We start from the raw sequence: 16809 nt of genomic DNA on the forward strand, positions 1-16809 counted from the left end.
GAGAGATCAGGCAGAATTCAGTAGATTTAAGTTATTCTAATGTGTTCTTTACACAGAGAACTTCATTGACTCGAGAAAGTAACTGAGAGAAACATCCAATATTTACTTATTTCATTATCAAAGACTTTTGCACACGTTGACATAAAAGGCATAATGGGTAAAAGGTGTGGTGTTTTCATGATGTGCTTAAGGTTAACTTGTACAACAGAGTTGAACCTATGTGGTACCTAGAGGACAGAAGCAGCCGTCTGTACAGTGGTCTTCACACAACTGGCTGGCCTCTGGGTTGGAGCAGGTGTCAACACAGGGGCTTCCACACTCCTGGTACTCCATGTTGTAGGGGCATGTCTTATCTGAGAAAATAAAGATTGTGATTAACTGTTTCCTTAAAATAGATTGTGAACATGATCATTTAGTGTTTGCTGGTCATGTTGAAGAGTATATGCATGCTTACAGCAGAACTGTTCAGTCCTCCATTGCTGGGGCTTCCCCCCTGCGTGAACACACTGACGGGAGTACTCTGAGATGGTGTTGCACAGGCAGAAGGAGTTGGTGCTGTTATCACAGTGGCACAGGTCTGCAAGGCAGGTCTTGATGAAGGAGTCCATGTCCAAATAATTAGCGCAGCTACTGAAAGCTGCACTGGAGAGTAGCTGCTGACAAAATTCCTACAAATAGAGACAAACCACAAAAGGTTACCATATAGAAAACATTTGTTGGATCACATGGATTAATTGCTATTTCTAACTTCTATTAACATTGTTTTGTATTCTTCTTCTATGGTTTGAATTTGATACCTCATCTCCACAACTCTCCACAGAAGTTAGCATAGGCTCCTCACAGACTTCCAGAGGGCCATCCAGTTTCCAGAGGTTTCCATAGTCAGAGCTAGAGAGTTTCCCACCTGCAACAACACAGACATTGACAATTAGCTTTTCCACCTACAGTATGTAATGTAGGTACATTTCAGTTTTGGCATTTTCAGAAATTATTTTACCATTGATGATGAACTCGTTGTATGTTTGGACTTCATTGAAGTCACCACACAGTCCGCAGGTCTGGTTTCTGTACTTCTCGTTCATTTCAATCTGTAGAATGACCAGATACAATGTGTTTTGTTCACAAAATCTCATCCTGTTCAGCACCATTCACATGTTCAGTCTTGGCTATCCTCCATGTTAATACTCTTTATTTGTATTAAAGTCTTTGTATTAAAGTCTTCTTATTAAAGTCTTTGTCTTTGTATTAGGGAGTGACAGAAAATGTAATTCAAATCTACAAATATTTGCAAACACTTCATCAAATAAACATTGGAACATTAGCCTGTGTGTGTATAGCGTATACATCTTCACATATCCTGTTTAATTCATCCTCGTTCTTCAGGTAATTCTGCCTTTCAATGTTAATATTTTAGGAGGGGAGTAGACAGTGATTCAGCCAACAAGGTGCAGCCAAAAACAGGTGTCTCCCCCATCACGATCAACTGCTGATCATTGCCATTGAAGGCAAAGATGCTATGCTTTTAATCTAAAGAAAATTTTAACATTATTAACTAATCAACCATTGAAGAGTAAAATTAAGAAAAGCAGGTATTTTACCATTAGGGAGTCATCCTTGTTCCAAACAGCAACCAGCCCCAGTTTGGCTACGACCTTCACATTGGATGTAGTCTTCACGATGCTGACTCCAGACAAGCTGAACGGCAGGGTCACCCTTCAGGAGGAAGAAGATGCTTAAGGTCATCCTATACATTATTATTGTAAAGTTTATTAAATTCCAGAATGTAGCACAAAATCCTCAAGAGAGGTGCTTGCAGAATGGCGTATAAGTCAAATGACAGGGAAACTCACGTCTGCCCATTGACCACAACAACACCCTTGGATAGCTCCACCACTACACCATCCAGCTTCATGGTGATCTTGCTAATGGTGGGCTGGTTGTTCACCACCTGCCGCCTCATCTGTATGTTGAAAGCCTCATAGCTGCTCTTACACAGTGAGGTCACAACATGGTTGCAGGTGGAGGGGAGCTGAAAAAAATCCCCGTCGAAGGTCTTGAAATGGTAGTTACCCCATGTGCTGCAGACCTGGTCATTGTGTGAGGCATTCACTCCTGAGGGACAAGGAATACAAATGTCAGTTCCTTCTTAGCTTATTGATGGATACCCAGTAATTTATTCAGTGTGCATTCTGTCAGTCATTTACCTGAAAGTGTGGGTATCGTTGTGATCATTGTCGGGATGATTGTTACACTTGTTGTGGGGCTCACTGAAATAAAAGCAATTCATGAGTATTTTACAATATTATATGAACATTCCAGATGGAATTCAATCATTGCAGATATAGATTGTTGCACTGCGCTTTTAGAAGTGTATTTGATTTGCACAGCAGTATGTCCAGACGAAGGGACATTTGAGGCATGATGTGACCCATTCAATATTTATGGCGAACCTAAGGCTCCATTAAATCCGTATCGCCAAAGTTAAGCGCTATCATGCAACGGAATTTTAATGGGAATGTTCCTGCGTTCGCAGAGTTTGCGTTCATGGTAAACACTGCATATGTCGGCTCAATCGGAAATTACCTTCAAATTTCAAGTACGACAGTAGGGATTGAATCGAGACCCTAGTTTACCAAAAGCTGCATGGTTAATGTGGCACTTCATTTCACTTGACAATTGATTCAAACAGCTGCAAGGGGATAACAATTGTAAAATCAATGTTTTAGGGTCAATCTTCTCTGCCTGAACTACTTTGATGTTCTATGAATTGCGTAGGTGGGGTCAAAACTTTTGGAATAGTCAGCCCTGGCTGACAGGTCATCCGACACATGCAACAGGCTGAAGATTCCTTAATCAAGTGTCATCTGCTGTCTAAACTAAACACATTGAATTTCGATGACAGTTCAGTTCCTATTTTACATATTTAGGCATCAAATGTTTCCTGTCAGTATTATTTGAGTAATATCAGACATACTTACCACAACTGATATTTTAACGATATACATTTGAGTTTTTGTCTGTATTCTGTTCTTGTTTTCATTCCCAATCAACATTTTTATTGAACACACCCATTGTGGGGAGTGCTTTATGTATTTATAACACTATAAACTATGCTACAACCACTCATGATAACAATCACAAATTATAACGATTTCTACAAAGTTTCTGATTTTTCACCACAAATGTGTAACATTTTCAAATTTAGACAGAAACAATCTCATAAACAAATGTGTATAAGGAACAGAAATAGGATGAACATTTAAATGAATAATGTAATCATATGATCATATGACTGCTACTGTATGCCTACTGTCAAATTCTTTCAAATGCATGTATAATTCATGTAATCACTTTTCTGTGTGTTGGTACATTTCTGAATAGCTAATGCATTTTTTTTTTTTTACATAATGAGATTTTACATAAAATATATAGTGTATGTTATCAAATCTGAAAGTGACCTAATCATACTAAACTTGTGGTTACAGCTTTTAAAACCTATCGACCTGCTGAGTGTCAATAATCGTAATCATTTGGCGTTGTCCTGAATATTTACTATTTGTAATTAACAATCAGTCTGATTTATGAAATAATATGTAGATTTTACAGATTTGTCAGACTTTTAAAAATGTAGAATAATTATATTATAGTAATAATCAGAATAGTTTCTGATTCAGGCAAATTAATAAATATTCTACCAACCTGTTTGTGTTGATTTGATCAGTAGTGCCAGGCATATCAGCCTCCATATCGGTGTATCCTTGGTTGTCCCCATGGTGATCCGGTGGGTAGTGAACAGGTCCTACACAGGTGATATGAGAGAGGTGCTTAGGATGGATCTGGTTTTTATAACCACCTGTATTTGAGGAGGGACCTTAAAGGTTAACACAAAGGTGGGGCCAAAGGTTAAACATGGCTCAATGACGACTTTAAGACTTCAATGTTCTGTCTATGAGGTTTTTCAGTACATTAACAGTATATTAAGCATGAGCATTTTTATACAGATTTAGCTATTTTCATTAAGTATTCGATTATTGGGATTAGTTGTGTACCCCTATTGTTATTATAAACTCAGGGGGTTCATAATGTGCTTTATTATAGACCTACACATCTATATTGCACAAGAGAAGTTACTTAATAGTCTTATGTGATTCCATTTTTACAAGGAGAGGTGCCTTCCTTCCTCATTCAGTATCTATCTCAGGCAGCAACTCCACTCCAGTGGTTTAAGCTTTTGGTATTTGGTATTGTATTAGGATCTCCATTATCCAAAATGCAGCATATACTACTCCTGGTGTCCACAACACAATACATGTTTTTTTCTTTATGTAATGTAAATTTGAATGTGTAATTACAGATACATTCATAATAAATAAGTAGTGAGGTTTGATAGAACAAAAAAGTGTATCTCCACAGCCATCAAAAACTCAGCCAATGTATAGCGGATTAATAATACATTAATCCACTCTATTGGCTCAGTATCTTGAGCACACATTGTCCAAATGCAAACATTTGTCTCGCTGCTGTTGCTCAAAGGAGCGATCAGGCTAATTGTATTCATAGTTAGTATTCATGGACTAGTGTGACTCACCGAGCTGATCCAGGAACTGCATCCTGATTAAAAATATGTATATATTAAATTGAAAATAATTCAAAAATTATTTTAACACACTAATGTGCATTTTTGCACAACTATTGTAAGTATTATTTCACAACTATTATAACGTTAATCACTTCAGCTTTCTCATATGGCCACTAAGTCTATCAACAGTATCAAGCTATTATTTTTGGGGTGTTTTTAAACTCAACAGGAATAACTAGTTTGTATATAGCACATACAGCCCATGCTGTTGCAAAATTAACTTAGCTTTAGTAACATATTAGCATTTTTTATGTTTCATAGCATATCTATGTTTTCCAAATTCATGTTTGAAAATGTTACTTTTTTTACTTTTTTGTCAAACGTTCCCTGTTCAATTGATGGTTGTCATTTTAAGGCTTATGGTTATTGGTAAGATTAGACATACCTTCAAACCCTCACTTTAAGCATACATTTAAAAAATGTCAATATGTTACGTGTCTCAACATAAATATGTGCCACATGTAAAATATCACACTAAACGACCAGAAAGTACACATTTGACTTAAAACCCATTACACAAGTTTGCTATACCTGCATGGCTTTCTACATTTCATTTTACATTGATACTAACTTATTTTACCACCGTTGCATATGTAACTGCCAAAATAAAGGAATCACATGAGTAAATGAGGGATACAAATTGAAAAGCAGGTGCTTCCACACAGATGTGGTTCCTGAGTTAATTAAGCAATTAACATTCCATCATGTTTAGCATGGTCGTGTGTATGTGTGTGTGTGTGTGTGTGTGTGTGTGTGTGTGTGTGTGTGTGTGTGTGTGTGTGTGTGTGTGTGTGTGTGTGTGTGTGTGTGTGTGTGTGTGTGTGTGTGTGTGTGTGTGTGTGTGTGTGCGTGCGTGCGTGCGTGTGTGTGTGTGTGTGTGTGGGGGTTTATGTTCTAACGCCCAGTTAAGATACTTTATGTTGGTGTTTCCTTCATTTTGGCAGTTCTGTCAAGCCAAATCCTGTTTGGTTTTAGTGATTTTCCTGCCATGAATGTAACACATTAAATATTGTACCGTCAGGTGATCAACATTTGTGGAAGAGTTGCCTTTTTTTATGAGGTCAATCATCTAACTTTTTTTTATCATCCATTGCTGACAGAGCCGACCTATGTGTGAAATGATCATATCTGTATATGATCATGTCTACATTCATCTGCTATAGGGTAGAATCTGTTGCAGGTTTGCAGGTTTGCAGGTTAATCCTTTTTGTATCTGACCCATCTTTACATTGGACAATGGAATATTCATAGTGGTCAGTCTGGAATTCATACAGAGCTCAAACCTCACTACCGTACCTAGGGCACTCATCCAAAATGCTAATGACTGATTTATGACTGATAATTGACCCAGCCTTTAAATGTCTTTCACACCGCCTAGGCTATGGCATATGCCCTTGTGTCTACACCCCAGGTGGTTTCTTTCCTAACAAAGCCTTCACTGAATAGCCTATCCATCCTTCCCCACCCATCCCCACCTAGGTCTTGCCAGAGGCTGTGTGCGGCTCCACCTTACCCAAAGGCTTCAACAATGTTTGATGAGTTTAGCAGCTCTGGGTTGCGTATTTGGCTGCTCTATCGTCATAGCTATACTTGGTTTTTGTATAGAACCATTATTACACAAGCTCTGGGTAAATAGATTGAGGTTGAGAGTAAACTCAATTCAGCATACAGAAGTAATATTATACAGAGCAAGTTGATGAGCACTCTGAATAACTCAAACAAACTGTGATGATTTATGGGTGACAGCTTAATGTTAAGTGTAACTAAAGGTTAGATTGAGGTAGGTTGATACAGGAACCTTTATGTAAAAGTAAGTGTAATATTAAAACATGTTGAATAGAGTGGGAGAAATGACTCAGGATTAACTATCCAGGGTGGAGCACACAGTTGAGCAACATATGTTACTGTTTATTGGCTATATAGGCTAGTAAAGAGAAGTTCTCTACAACACTATGTTTGAGAAATGTTTACATAAAAAAATAATATATATTGCTTAATTATTATATTATTTCATGGGTATTTTACTGTGCCTGGTCTAATTATGTCACACATAGGACCCACTTCCTATGAGCTCAGAGTTCCTTTTTGATGACTTGGCAGCAAGTATACAGTGCCTGGAGCTGGGTAAAACTAATAAACAGTCCTAGTATTATGGCCTTTGGGCAATGGGGTCCCTATTAAGTTGACCCTACCTGTTTTACTGCATACTTTTAATCTCACAGAAATGTTGTTTGCCTACATAGGTGGGACTTTCAATGTTGATTCAGCGTCAATACAATTAGCATTGAAATGTGTATCTAATCCACTCCACCTCAAGGCATAATCTACAAAAAAATCTGTCTATCCTGCCCATAGCACTTGGCACCACACTGACTTTTATTGAAATCAATTGTATGTTTTTGAAAATCATTCTCTTTCAGGTTAGGGTCTTCAAAAAAACTGTCGAAAGTATTTTTCCTTTTAAACAGCCTCTTAAGCCTCAACTAACTAAAAGATGTCAGCAAAATGTCCTTTTGGACACCAACACTTGTTATGCCAGTTGTAGACAAGTCAGTACAACATGATCATGTTATAAAGCAGGTATAGTGCTCTTTTCTGCAATATTAGTTTTGATTTGAATCAAGTCTATTTCACATTTTGTCTGATTGTTGTGAGGCTACAACATCAGTAAGGTAAGTCATCTGTAACAGTGGACTGGTTATAATAGCAAAATAGTTATTTCATTCCCTCCAACTAAGGTGGGAACCTTCCCATTTCTGTTCACACAGTTTGACAAACACTATCAAAAACATTTGAAAGAAATCGTTTAAGTGCATAATACTTTATTACTTTATTATTCCTCTAAGATGAAATTGTGTCTTTAGTACTGTATAGGGAGGAGCACAGGGTCAGCCACAGTGCTGTCCCTGGATATATCTAGAGGTTAGCTAAGTAAGTTGCTCAAGGACAACAGTAGGAGGTGGTGCCAGGGATCTGAAACAGCAACCTTTAGATTTCTGATCCGTTTCTCTAAACTAACACCATCTCAAATTGAAATAAGTGTTTGACACTTTGAATTGTGGTTGTTCCAGACAGGAAGAGGATAAGTCATTGTTGAACTGGGTGTCTGCAATCAAATATTTCCCAACTTCATTTCTAAAGGAATGAAAACAAGCATGTGGTATATATGCATAGCCTATTGCCAACTTTATTTATGTGTTTTGAATGGCTAAAACAAAATAAACTGAATAAGAAGCTGAAACTATTTCTCTTACGTTTAGCAGATTACTTTGCAGGAAAGTGAACAAGTTGAACGTAAATAGAGAACTAATCTAAGCAGTAAATGGATGGTAGTGAAGAGTTATTCATCTTCTCCTGCGTCGTGACCTTGTGACCTGGGTCGCCTCTGGGGTCACGCACTCTGTCCTCTGGCAGCCACATTTATTGATGTGGATGTAGGAGTGGTTGAACTTTGACCCGTCTGGGCAGATCATCTCCACTTCCTTCTTGGTGGTGGATACTTCCCGACAGCAGGTACAAGAGCGCTCCATCATGTTGGCCTCACGAGAATACCTGAAAGAAGAAAGGAGAGGTGATGTTATTAAGTGGAAGTAATGATGGTAGCAGTTGTAATTATATAACATTGGCTGTGTTTACAAATATAATTTGTAGTTTGCATGTAGACAGGCAGCCCAATTCTGTTTAATTGGGAGGATTAATGTGTTAGTGTTCCTGAAATATTTCAGTAATGATCAAAATACTCACATGGCATAGGTGCCACAGGATCCACCGCATGTTGTCACGTCCACCTCGTTTGCAGACTTGCAGCCATTGCTGTCCAGGTACACTTTGCCCTTTGTCACGTTGCATGGCTTAGTTATTGGAATACCTGCACACAAAAGTGTCAATTTCAAAAGCTAAAATAGTTTTTTCAATGCATGATAAAGGGCAAGAATGATTTACAAATGTCTATCAAAAAGGATGGTGTTAAAAAGACACTCACAGACATGGCAGCAACCATCTGGAGCAATGACTTCAGTTCCCTTAAAAACAAGAAAATGGAAGAAAAAACAAGAACATTTTTAAGTCACTGACGTAGCGTTTACCAAACTGTCTCCACATGTTTTTCAGTGCAGTGTTCTTGCATTGTTCACTTTAAGCAGCAGGTGTCAATAACCTCACATAAATACACAGTAGGTATACTATATTAAGCAACAGGCCTTGGTCTGAGTGACTGGGCATGTTTAAACTGTATTTCACAAGTATGATTTTTCACATTGTCCAGTTGTTTTTAAATGGGCCAGTTTCCCAGACCCAGATAATTTGCCAGATGGTTATTGTAACTTACGGGTATGCAGTCTTCTGGGTAGAAGTCAGGGCACACAGTCTTAGCCTCAATTGGGATGAATTGGTCCATAATCTTTGCACACTCAAACTTGAGACACTTGTCTCCAGATGGTATCCAGACAGAACCAGGCTGTAGAGGTGAGAATGTGAAATATATCAACAGGAGATTCTTCAAATGATAAAAGATAAGATATACTATATCATTGCTAAGATAGTTATTTTGCGTAACACTTGAGTGCTAGATTACAATTACATGTTGCTCTTTTTAAATAATCAGGCTAAAATAGGACTGATATGTTTTATGAATTGTAAAAAACAAAATGCAATTTGCGAATCTGTGTGAGAGATAAATAATGCTGCCTGATGCTATTTTACCTGAATAGTGTGTGTGGTATTATCTGGCAGCATAACCACACAGCTTGTCTGTACACACTTCCCACAACACTGCCCAGGAACGGCTTGATGATCATAGCCCTGAAAGGAAGAAGACAGACCAGAGAGGAGAAAACCTTTATGATCTCTCTTATACCAATGTGTGATCCTGGTAACTCACAAGTAATTACACTTATCCAGTAGTAGCCCATAGTGGACACATAGGAATCAGGGTTATTATAATATTTTGACATGGATAAGGACTCACATTACACTAAGATTGTTGAATTACATAATGAGGCCAAAGGGTGTCGATGTGTCAATGGAGATCACTTACCTGCTGGCAGTGAGTGTCACATTCAGTAGGTTGACACTCAATGATATGTAGATGGGATTGGGCATCCACTCTGTCACCACACACACAATTTTTACACTTGTCCCCAGGAACATTGGCACCAGGCTGGAATGAGAAAATACAATATTTCAATGGAAAATCTATGAATTGAGATGCTTTTTTTGTCCTATCTAATGTGGATGGATGGATTGACCAAAAAATATTGTTGCACCCTGATAGCTTAATGAAGGTATTTGTTTAGTTGAACTTATTTTTTTATTAATGTATGCAAGTAAAATAACATTGTCCTCTTTTATTAATAAGTTACATTCAAAAGTGTTGATCATTTATAAGTGGTGGGACTGGCCAAATAACATAGCATAGAATGCATCCGCACCTGATATTCAGTGTTGTTAAACACACAGACATCCTTTGGTACTGTGGGGCAAAGAACATGGAAAATCATTTAATACTGCAACTAACATGTTGGGATTTCTAGGATATGCACAAATACTGTACACACACACTCAAGCACATGCAAACGCATACTCACGGCATTGATACGTTGGGCAGCAGACTCCCATAGTTGCCTCTGTCTCGAATCCGACTGGACAAGTTATCTTGGAAGCAGAGCATCGTGTGACATCACACTCTGTTTGGAAAGAAAAAAATATTGTAAAAAAAAATGTGCAAATGGCCACATTGGTTGCATATATTAGGTAATCACCAAAAATGTAAATGTTTTTACTGAGTTGTTCCAAAGCCTCCATAAAGAGCATATTATCCAAAGAAGTCACTCACCGCATTTGTCCTTTTGACAACAGTCAACGGTTTCTACGACCTTAACTTGGCCCTCCTGACCACAGGTGAGAGGAGGCTGATGTTGGCATGCCACAGGCTGACACTGGATTTCCAGACTGTTCGGGTCACAAACACAATCCTGGCAGTTGCTCACCCAGGTCTCATTAGCCTGCAATGAGGAACATTTTAAGCATATCAAGGTTTGTATGGACACTACCAGTACAAAGTTCAATCATTCAGTGTGTGGAATCCTAAATTACTGAAGCGCTTTGTTCTATGAAAAGCACTATAGAAATGTAATACATTATTATTATTATTATTGTAGTTATTATTATTGCATACATTATTGTACATGATTGTCAAAAGTGAACTACCCACATGATGTTAACGTGTATATCAGAAATGAATAGTTTATCTGCCCTCCTAAAACCCGTGAGTGAAATTCAAACACAATTTTACCTCTTTCCATTCTCCATTTGGCAACGGGCAAATATCTGATGAACCAAAGAGAAAAAAATACATTAAAAAACGAAGTCATTGAAGTCCATTACACTACTTAGTTTTGATAATGTACTGTATGTACCGGAATCACTTGATAAATCAATATCAATCAAAATAAACCAAACCCCACACCATTGAAGTGTCTGAAAAATGCTGTGGACATTTTTATTTATTTTTTTTTACAAAAAGCTAAACCAGCTTTCAAAAGACAACTACAGTAGCAATGAACAATTAACACTTTGTGCTTCCCAAAGTGAAGGTCAGCAGGATGTAGCTCCTATTACAATACAATACTGTAAGTCACCACACCCTCAATATACAATGCTGTTATTTGACCATTCTTACCACAGCTGGGGATACAGTAGTTTGAACTGGAACTCATCAAAGTGGTACCAGGGGGGCAATAGCATCCCTCCAATTGTATATCTCCCATGACGCTGAACTCATTTTGAGTCTGGATAAATTTGAAATTGTACCTGCAGAGATATTCAAAAAAATATCAATAGCTGAGAGACTTTTCCCAATCATTATACCCATCCACTGAACAAGAACAGCATTATACATACCAGGCATTACAGGTTGGTTCAACTTGTGGGCCGCAGGCATTATAAACCTTGGGTTTTTCGCATGTGAAGTCTGTAGCAGGAGATAAAAAGGTAAATAACCAATAAGTTACATCATAGAGAGGCTATCTGAGCTTTATGGTCTTGAGGAGTGACCTACTTACCACATTGTCCATTTGTATAATTTCTCCACTCAATACAGACTCCTGCTTGTGCACATGCGTCAGCATAGGTCTGCAAGCTGGTGCAGCCAATGGTAACATCATCCATATAACACGCATCAAAGATACATGCCACACGGAATGGCTCGTAGGGGATTATCTTATGGCAACTCTCAAAGACCCTTGAAAAGAGGTTATGCTTCAGTTAGAGTAGATACTTAAATATGATAATTCACTTTGTTTTGTCATCAGGATTTGTCAAATGATTGCCGTGTTTTAGTATGTCAAGTTATTGTTCGCACTGAGATTATTCTGATTGAGAGGTTATCGATACTACAGAGTAGATTTATTGTGAATACTAATTGCTACGTACTTGCTTTGAATGAGAAGACAAATGGGTGGATAGCAGCCTATTGTTTGTGTTGGTGGCTGCTCTGGTGGTGGTGGTGTGCACTGACTGTTATTGTGGTCAGAAACATGCCATTGGTGTGCCATGTCTGGACAAGATGAATCGATAGTCCCATTTGGCAAGCGGCAGTCATCTGTCCGGTTATTGTCACATGTACCTGAATGAGATTGAAAACCATCGTTAGACAATGAGACATCATGGGGTAATCATGGTAACAGAGTGACCATAAAACACCTTTACTCACCACACTGTCCCTCAGTGTTGCCACTGAACTTGTCCCAGGGCAGGTATATGCTAAACATAAGACCAGTGAAAGACACCTTGGCATTAATTGCTGGTATGACTAAAAGGGTCTCAATTCCATTGTCTGTGATGCGGAAGTCCTTGGTCTCATATGCTGGGATGATGCGTTGCTGGTTTACATAAATCTAAGACAAAAATATTAAGAGATCGACAAAATGGTTACAATAATTTGTATACCCAATATCTCCTATATCTAATACATAGAGGAAGTATATCCATCTTAAATGAAAGCTAATAAATATTTAAGCTAATCGAAAATCTAATCTCTATTATAGGAAAAATGTCTTGAACATACAGTATTTGAGATATTTTAGTTACCAGACTTGTGAACACTCCATCAACATCCTTCGTGGTCATGAATATCTTGTAAGATTGGTAATAAATTGTCAGAGACTGAGGGCAGGAAAGTCCATCTGGGGCATCACAATAGTAATTGTCGATTATAACACTGAAGTTGTACTTTGGCAGGATTTCTTTGACCAAGACGTAAGAACAATTTCCTTGGAAGCCATAGTATGTTCCATCAAAGGTGACATAGTGAGGATCTCCCCAACCATAGCAGATACCTTTGTAAGAAGAAAACAATTAGCATTTAGAAGGACACGGATATGGTAGTTTTATGCTAAATGAATAGTGTGGTGCTGAAATGTTTCCAATGTGAGACATTCATGTACATTTACTGCTATTAACTATAAGATAACTCTAAACCAGTCAAGAGTAAGGATTATGTTTCAGATTTTGAACTAAAATCAATCGCTAAAGTGCATTTTGTAAAACAAAGACTACACTTATTTTTAAATTTGTTGTGAACTTACATTGACACACATAGTGGAAACAGCATCCAGATTCGTCATACACTTTGATTGGAGGATAGTTATTTTCACATGCTATAGGCTTCGGAGTCTCACAATGTACATTCTCATTGATAACTTTCCCGTTGGCACATGTTCTGTTGCTGCACTGGTTATGTATCCAACTGTCACCATTCTACAAACACAGAAAAGTATTAGGCATACAGGAAATGTCTACAAAATCATAATTTTTTATATTTGTTATTAATCACCCTTTTGTAAATAATAATTCCAATGGAATGTTTCCAAAAAGGTTAGATATAGAAGAGAAAATACCAGTTTTGGAGGATGTACATGGGGACAGTTTTTCTCAGTTGGAAATTTTGTGGTGGTGGTTGGTCTTTCTGTTGTATGTGGTATTGTTGTTGTTGTTGTTGGGAGCAGTGTAGTGGTGGGTGAAGTAGTGGTAACTGGGGTAGTTGGTACATCACATCTGACGGAACGGATTTCTACTTTGCAAGTCTTGTTGCAGAGACCAATGTAGCACCATCCTTCATGGTCAGAGACATTGTAAACAATTGAGCCTGAAAGTATTTAGAAGAGTATTACATTTTGTACAATTTAACATGTATAATTCAATATAAATTGAACATTCGAATGGCTGAACTAATGGTAATATACAAAAGGTTTCAAATGTGAAAAGGTGGAGAAAAAAAAACTTACCAACGGAGAAATCACGATGATTGAAATAGCAAAAACAAACGTTTCCAGTGGATGGACTTGTTGGTGTTATTGTTCCACCAGTTATTACAGGAAATGAGGTTGTAGGAAAAGTACTAGTTATGGGTGGCTGAGTTGTTGTTGTTGTTGTCGTGGGAACCAATTCTGTGGTGATCGGGATGTGTGTTGTGGGCGCACATTGACAACATTTCACTCGTATCTCGTAATCGAAGCACTTTTGCTGAAGACCTTGCTTATTGTTTTGACAAATCAGTCCAACGGATGGATTGCAAGTCACGTCTTGGCCAAGCTGAGAGATCTGAAGTCCAGGGTATTGTTTTGCTCTACATTCAACTGCCTCTGGAGCTGAGCAAATGTGATAACCACTAGCAATGATGTTCTTAATGGATTCATTATCTCCACCTTCAGAGCCAGAGGTTGGCTGACCAAGGTTGATCCAGTCTGACCACACACAACTTTCTTCACCACTGCACGGGGTAGTGTATACTCCTGTTGAGGTTGATGTAGGAGTAGAGGTTGGAGGTGTAGTAGTGGTGGAAGGCAGAGTTGTTGTTTTTGTTGTAGATGTAGATGGAGCTGTCGAAGTTAAGATTGTAGTAGTGGGTGTAGGAGTAGTGGTAGAAGGAACTGTTGTTGTTGTCGGGACATGTGTTGTTGGCGCACATTGACAACATTTCACTCGTATCTCGTAATCGAAGCACTTTTGCTGAAGACCTTGCTTATTGTTTTGACAAATCAGTCCAACGGATGGATTGCAAGTCACGTCTTGGCCAAGCTGAGAGATCTGAAGTCCAGGGTATTGTTTTGCTCTACATTCAACTGCCTCTGGAGCTGAGCAAATGTGATAACCACTAGCAATGATGTTCTTAATGGATTCATTATCTCCACCTTCAGAGCCAGAGGTTGGCTGACCAAGGTTGATCCAGTCTGACCACACACAACTTTCTTCACCACTGCACGGGGTAGTGTATACTCCTGTTGAGGTTGATGTAGGAGTAGAGGTTGGAGGTGTAGTAGTGGTGGAAGGCAGAGTTGTTGTTTTTGTTGTAGATGTAGATGGAGCTGTCGAAGTTAACGTTGTAGAAGTCAGTGTAGGAGTAGTGGTAGAAGGAACTGTTGTTGTTGTTGTCGGGACATGTGTTGTTGGCGCACATTGACAACATTTCACTCGTATCTCGTAATCGAAGCACTTTTGCTGAAGACCTTGCTTATTGTTTTGACAAATCAGTCCAACGGATGGATTGCAAGTCACGTCTTGGCCAAGCTGAGAGATCTGAAGTCCAGGGTATTGTTTTGCTCTACATTCAACTGCCTCTGGAGCTGAGCAAATGTGATAACCACTAGCAATGATGTTCTTAATGGATTCATTATCTCCACCTTCAGAGCCAGAGGTTGGCTGACCAAGGTTGATCCAGTCTGACCACACACAACTTTCTTCACCACTGCACGGGGTAGTGTATACTCCTGTTGAGGTTGATGTAGGAGTAGAGGTTGGAGGTGTAGTAGTGGTGGAAGGCAGAGTTGTTGTTTTTGTTGTAGATGTATATGGAGCTGTCGAAGTTAAGATTGTAGTAGTGGGTGTAGGAGTAGTGGTAGAAGGAACTGTTGTTGTTGTCGGGATAAGTGTTGTTGGCGCACATTGACAACATTTCACTCGTATCTCGTAATCGAAGCACTTTTGCTGAAGACCTTGCTTATTGTTTTGACAAATCAGTCCAACGGATGGATTGCAAGTCACGTCTTGGCCAAGCTGAGAGATCTGAAGTCCAGGGTATTGTTTTGCTCTACATTCAACTGCCTCTGGAGCTGAGCAAATGTGATAACCACTAGCAATGATGTTCTTAATGGATTCATTATCTCCACCTTCAGAGCCAGAGGTTGGCTGACCAAGGTTGATCCAGTCTGACCACACACAACTTTCTTCACCACTGCACGGGGTAGTGTATACTCCTGTTGAGGTTGATGTAGGAGTAGAGGTTGGAGGTGTAGTAGTGGTGGAAGGCAGAGTTGTTGTTTTTGTTGTAGATGTAGATGGAGCTGTCGAAGTTAAGATTGTAGTAGTGGGTGTAGGAGTAGTGGTAGAAGGAACTGTTGTTGTTGTCGGGATATGTGTTGTGGGCGCACATTGACAACATTTCACTCGTATCTCGTAATCGAAGCACTTTTGCTGAAGACCTTGCTTATTGTTTTGACAAATCAGTCCAACGGATGGATTGCAAGTCACGTCTTGGCCAAGCTGAGAGATCTGAAGTCCAGGGTATTGTTTTGCTCTACATTCAACTGCCTCTGGAGCTGAGCAAATGTGATAACCACTAGCAATGATGTTCTTAATGGATTCATTATCTCCACCTTCAGAGCCAGAGGTTGGCTGACCAAGGTTGATCCAGTCTGACCACACACAACTTTCTTCACCACTGCACGGGGTAGTGTATACTCCTGTTGAGGTTGATGTAGGAGTAGAGGTTGGAGGTGTAGTAGTGGTGGAAGGCAGAGTTGTTGTTTTTGTTGTAGATGTAGATGGAGCTGTCGAAGTTAAGATTGTAGTAGTGGGTGTAGGAGTAGTGGTAGAAGGAACTGTTGTTGTTGTCGGGATATGTGTTGTGGGTGCACATTGACAACATTTCACTCGTATCTCGTAATCGAAGCACTTTTGCTGAAGACCTTGCTTATTGTTTTGACAAATCAGTCCAACGGATGGATTGCAAGTCACGTCTTGGCCAAGCTGAGAGATCTGAAGTCCAGGGTATTGTTTTGCTCTACATTCAACTGCCTCTGGAGCTGAGCAAATGTGATAACCACTAGCAATGATGTTCTTAATGGATTCATTATCTCCACCTTCAGAGCCAGAGGTTGGCTGACCAAGGTTGA

At 39.0% G+C, this 16809-nt stretch overlaps 1 protein-coding gene across 1 annotated transcript in view; it reads right to left on the reverse strand.

Annotated features, from left to right (window-relative positions):
• Positions 1 to 16809, reverse strand: part of LOC120052695 — a 40245-nt gene that overhangs the window by 2516 nt on the left and 20920 nt on the right. The window contains exons 45-59 of the mRNA XM_038999758.1: positions 16354 to 16515; positions 15868 to 16029; positions 15382 to 15543; positions 14893 to 15054; positions 14415 to 14568; positions 12351 to 12534; positions 8384 to 8507; positions 8014 to 8191; positions 3700 to 3799; positions 1851 to 2112; positions 1599 to 1713; positions 998 to 1088; positions 798 to 904; positions 455 to 668; positions 228 to 353 (exon numbers count right to left, since the gene is read on the reverse strand). Coding sequence (XP_038855686.1) covers positions 228 to 353; positions 455 to 668; positions 798 to 904; positions 998 to 1088; positions 1599 to 1713; positions 1851 to 2112; positions 3700 to 3799; positions 8014 to 8191; positions 8384 to 8507; positions 12351 to 12534; positions 14415 to 14568; positions 14893 to 15054; positions 15382 to 15543; positions 15868 to 16029; positions 16354 to 16515 — 2303 coding nt within the window. The remainder of the gene's footprint in view (positions 1 to 227; positions 354 to 454; positions 669 to 797; positions 905 to 997; positions 1089 to 1598; positions 1714 to 1850; positions 2113 to 3699; positions 3800 to 8013; positions 8192 to 8383; positions 8508 to 12350; positions 12535 to 14414; positions 14569 to 14892; positions 15055 to 15381; positions 15544 to 15867; positions 16030 to 16353; positions 16516 to 16809) is intronic.

This window comes from Salvelinus namaycush, chromosome 1 (assembly GCF_016432855.1).
Source record: "Salvelinus namaycush isolate Seneca chromosome 1, SaNama_1.0, whole genome shotgun sequence".
NCBI classification, from domain to species: Eukaryota; Metazoa; Chordata; class Actinopteri; order Salmoniformes; family Salmonidae; genus Salvelinus; species Salvelinus namaycush.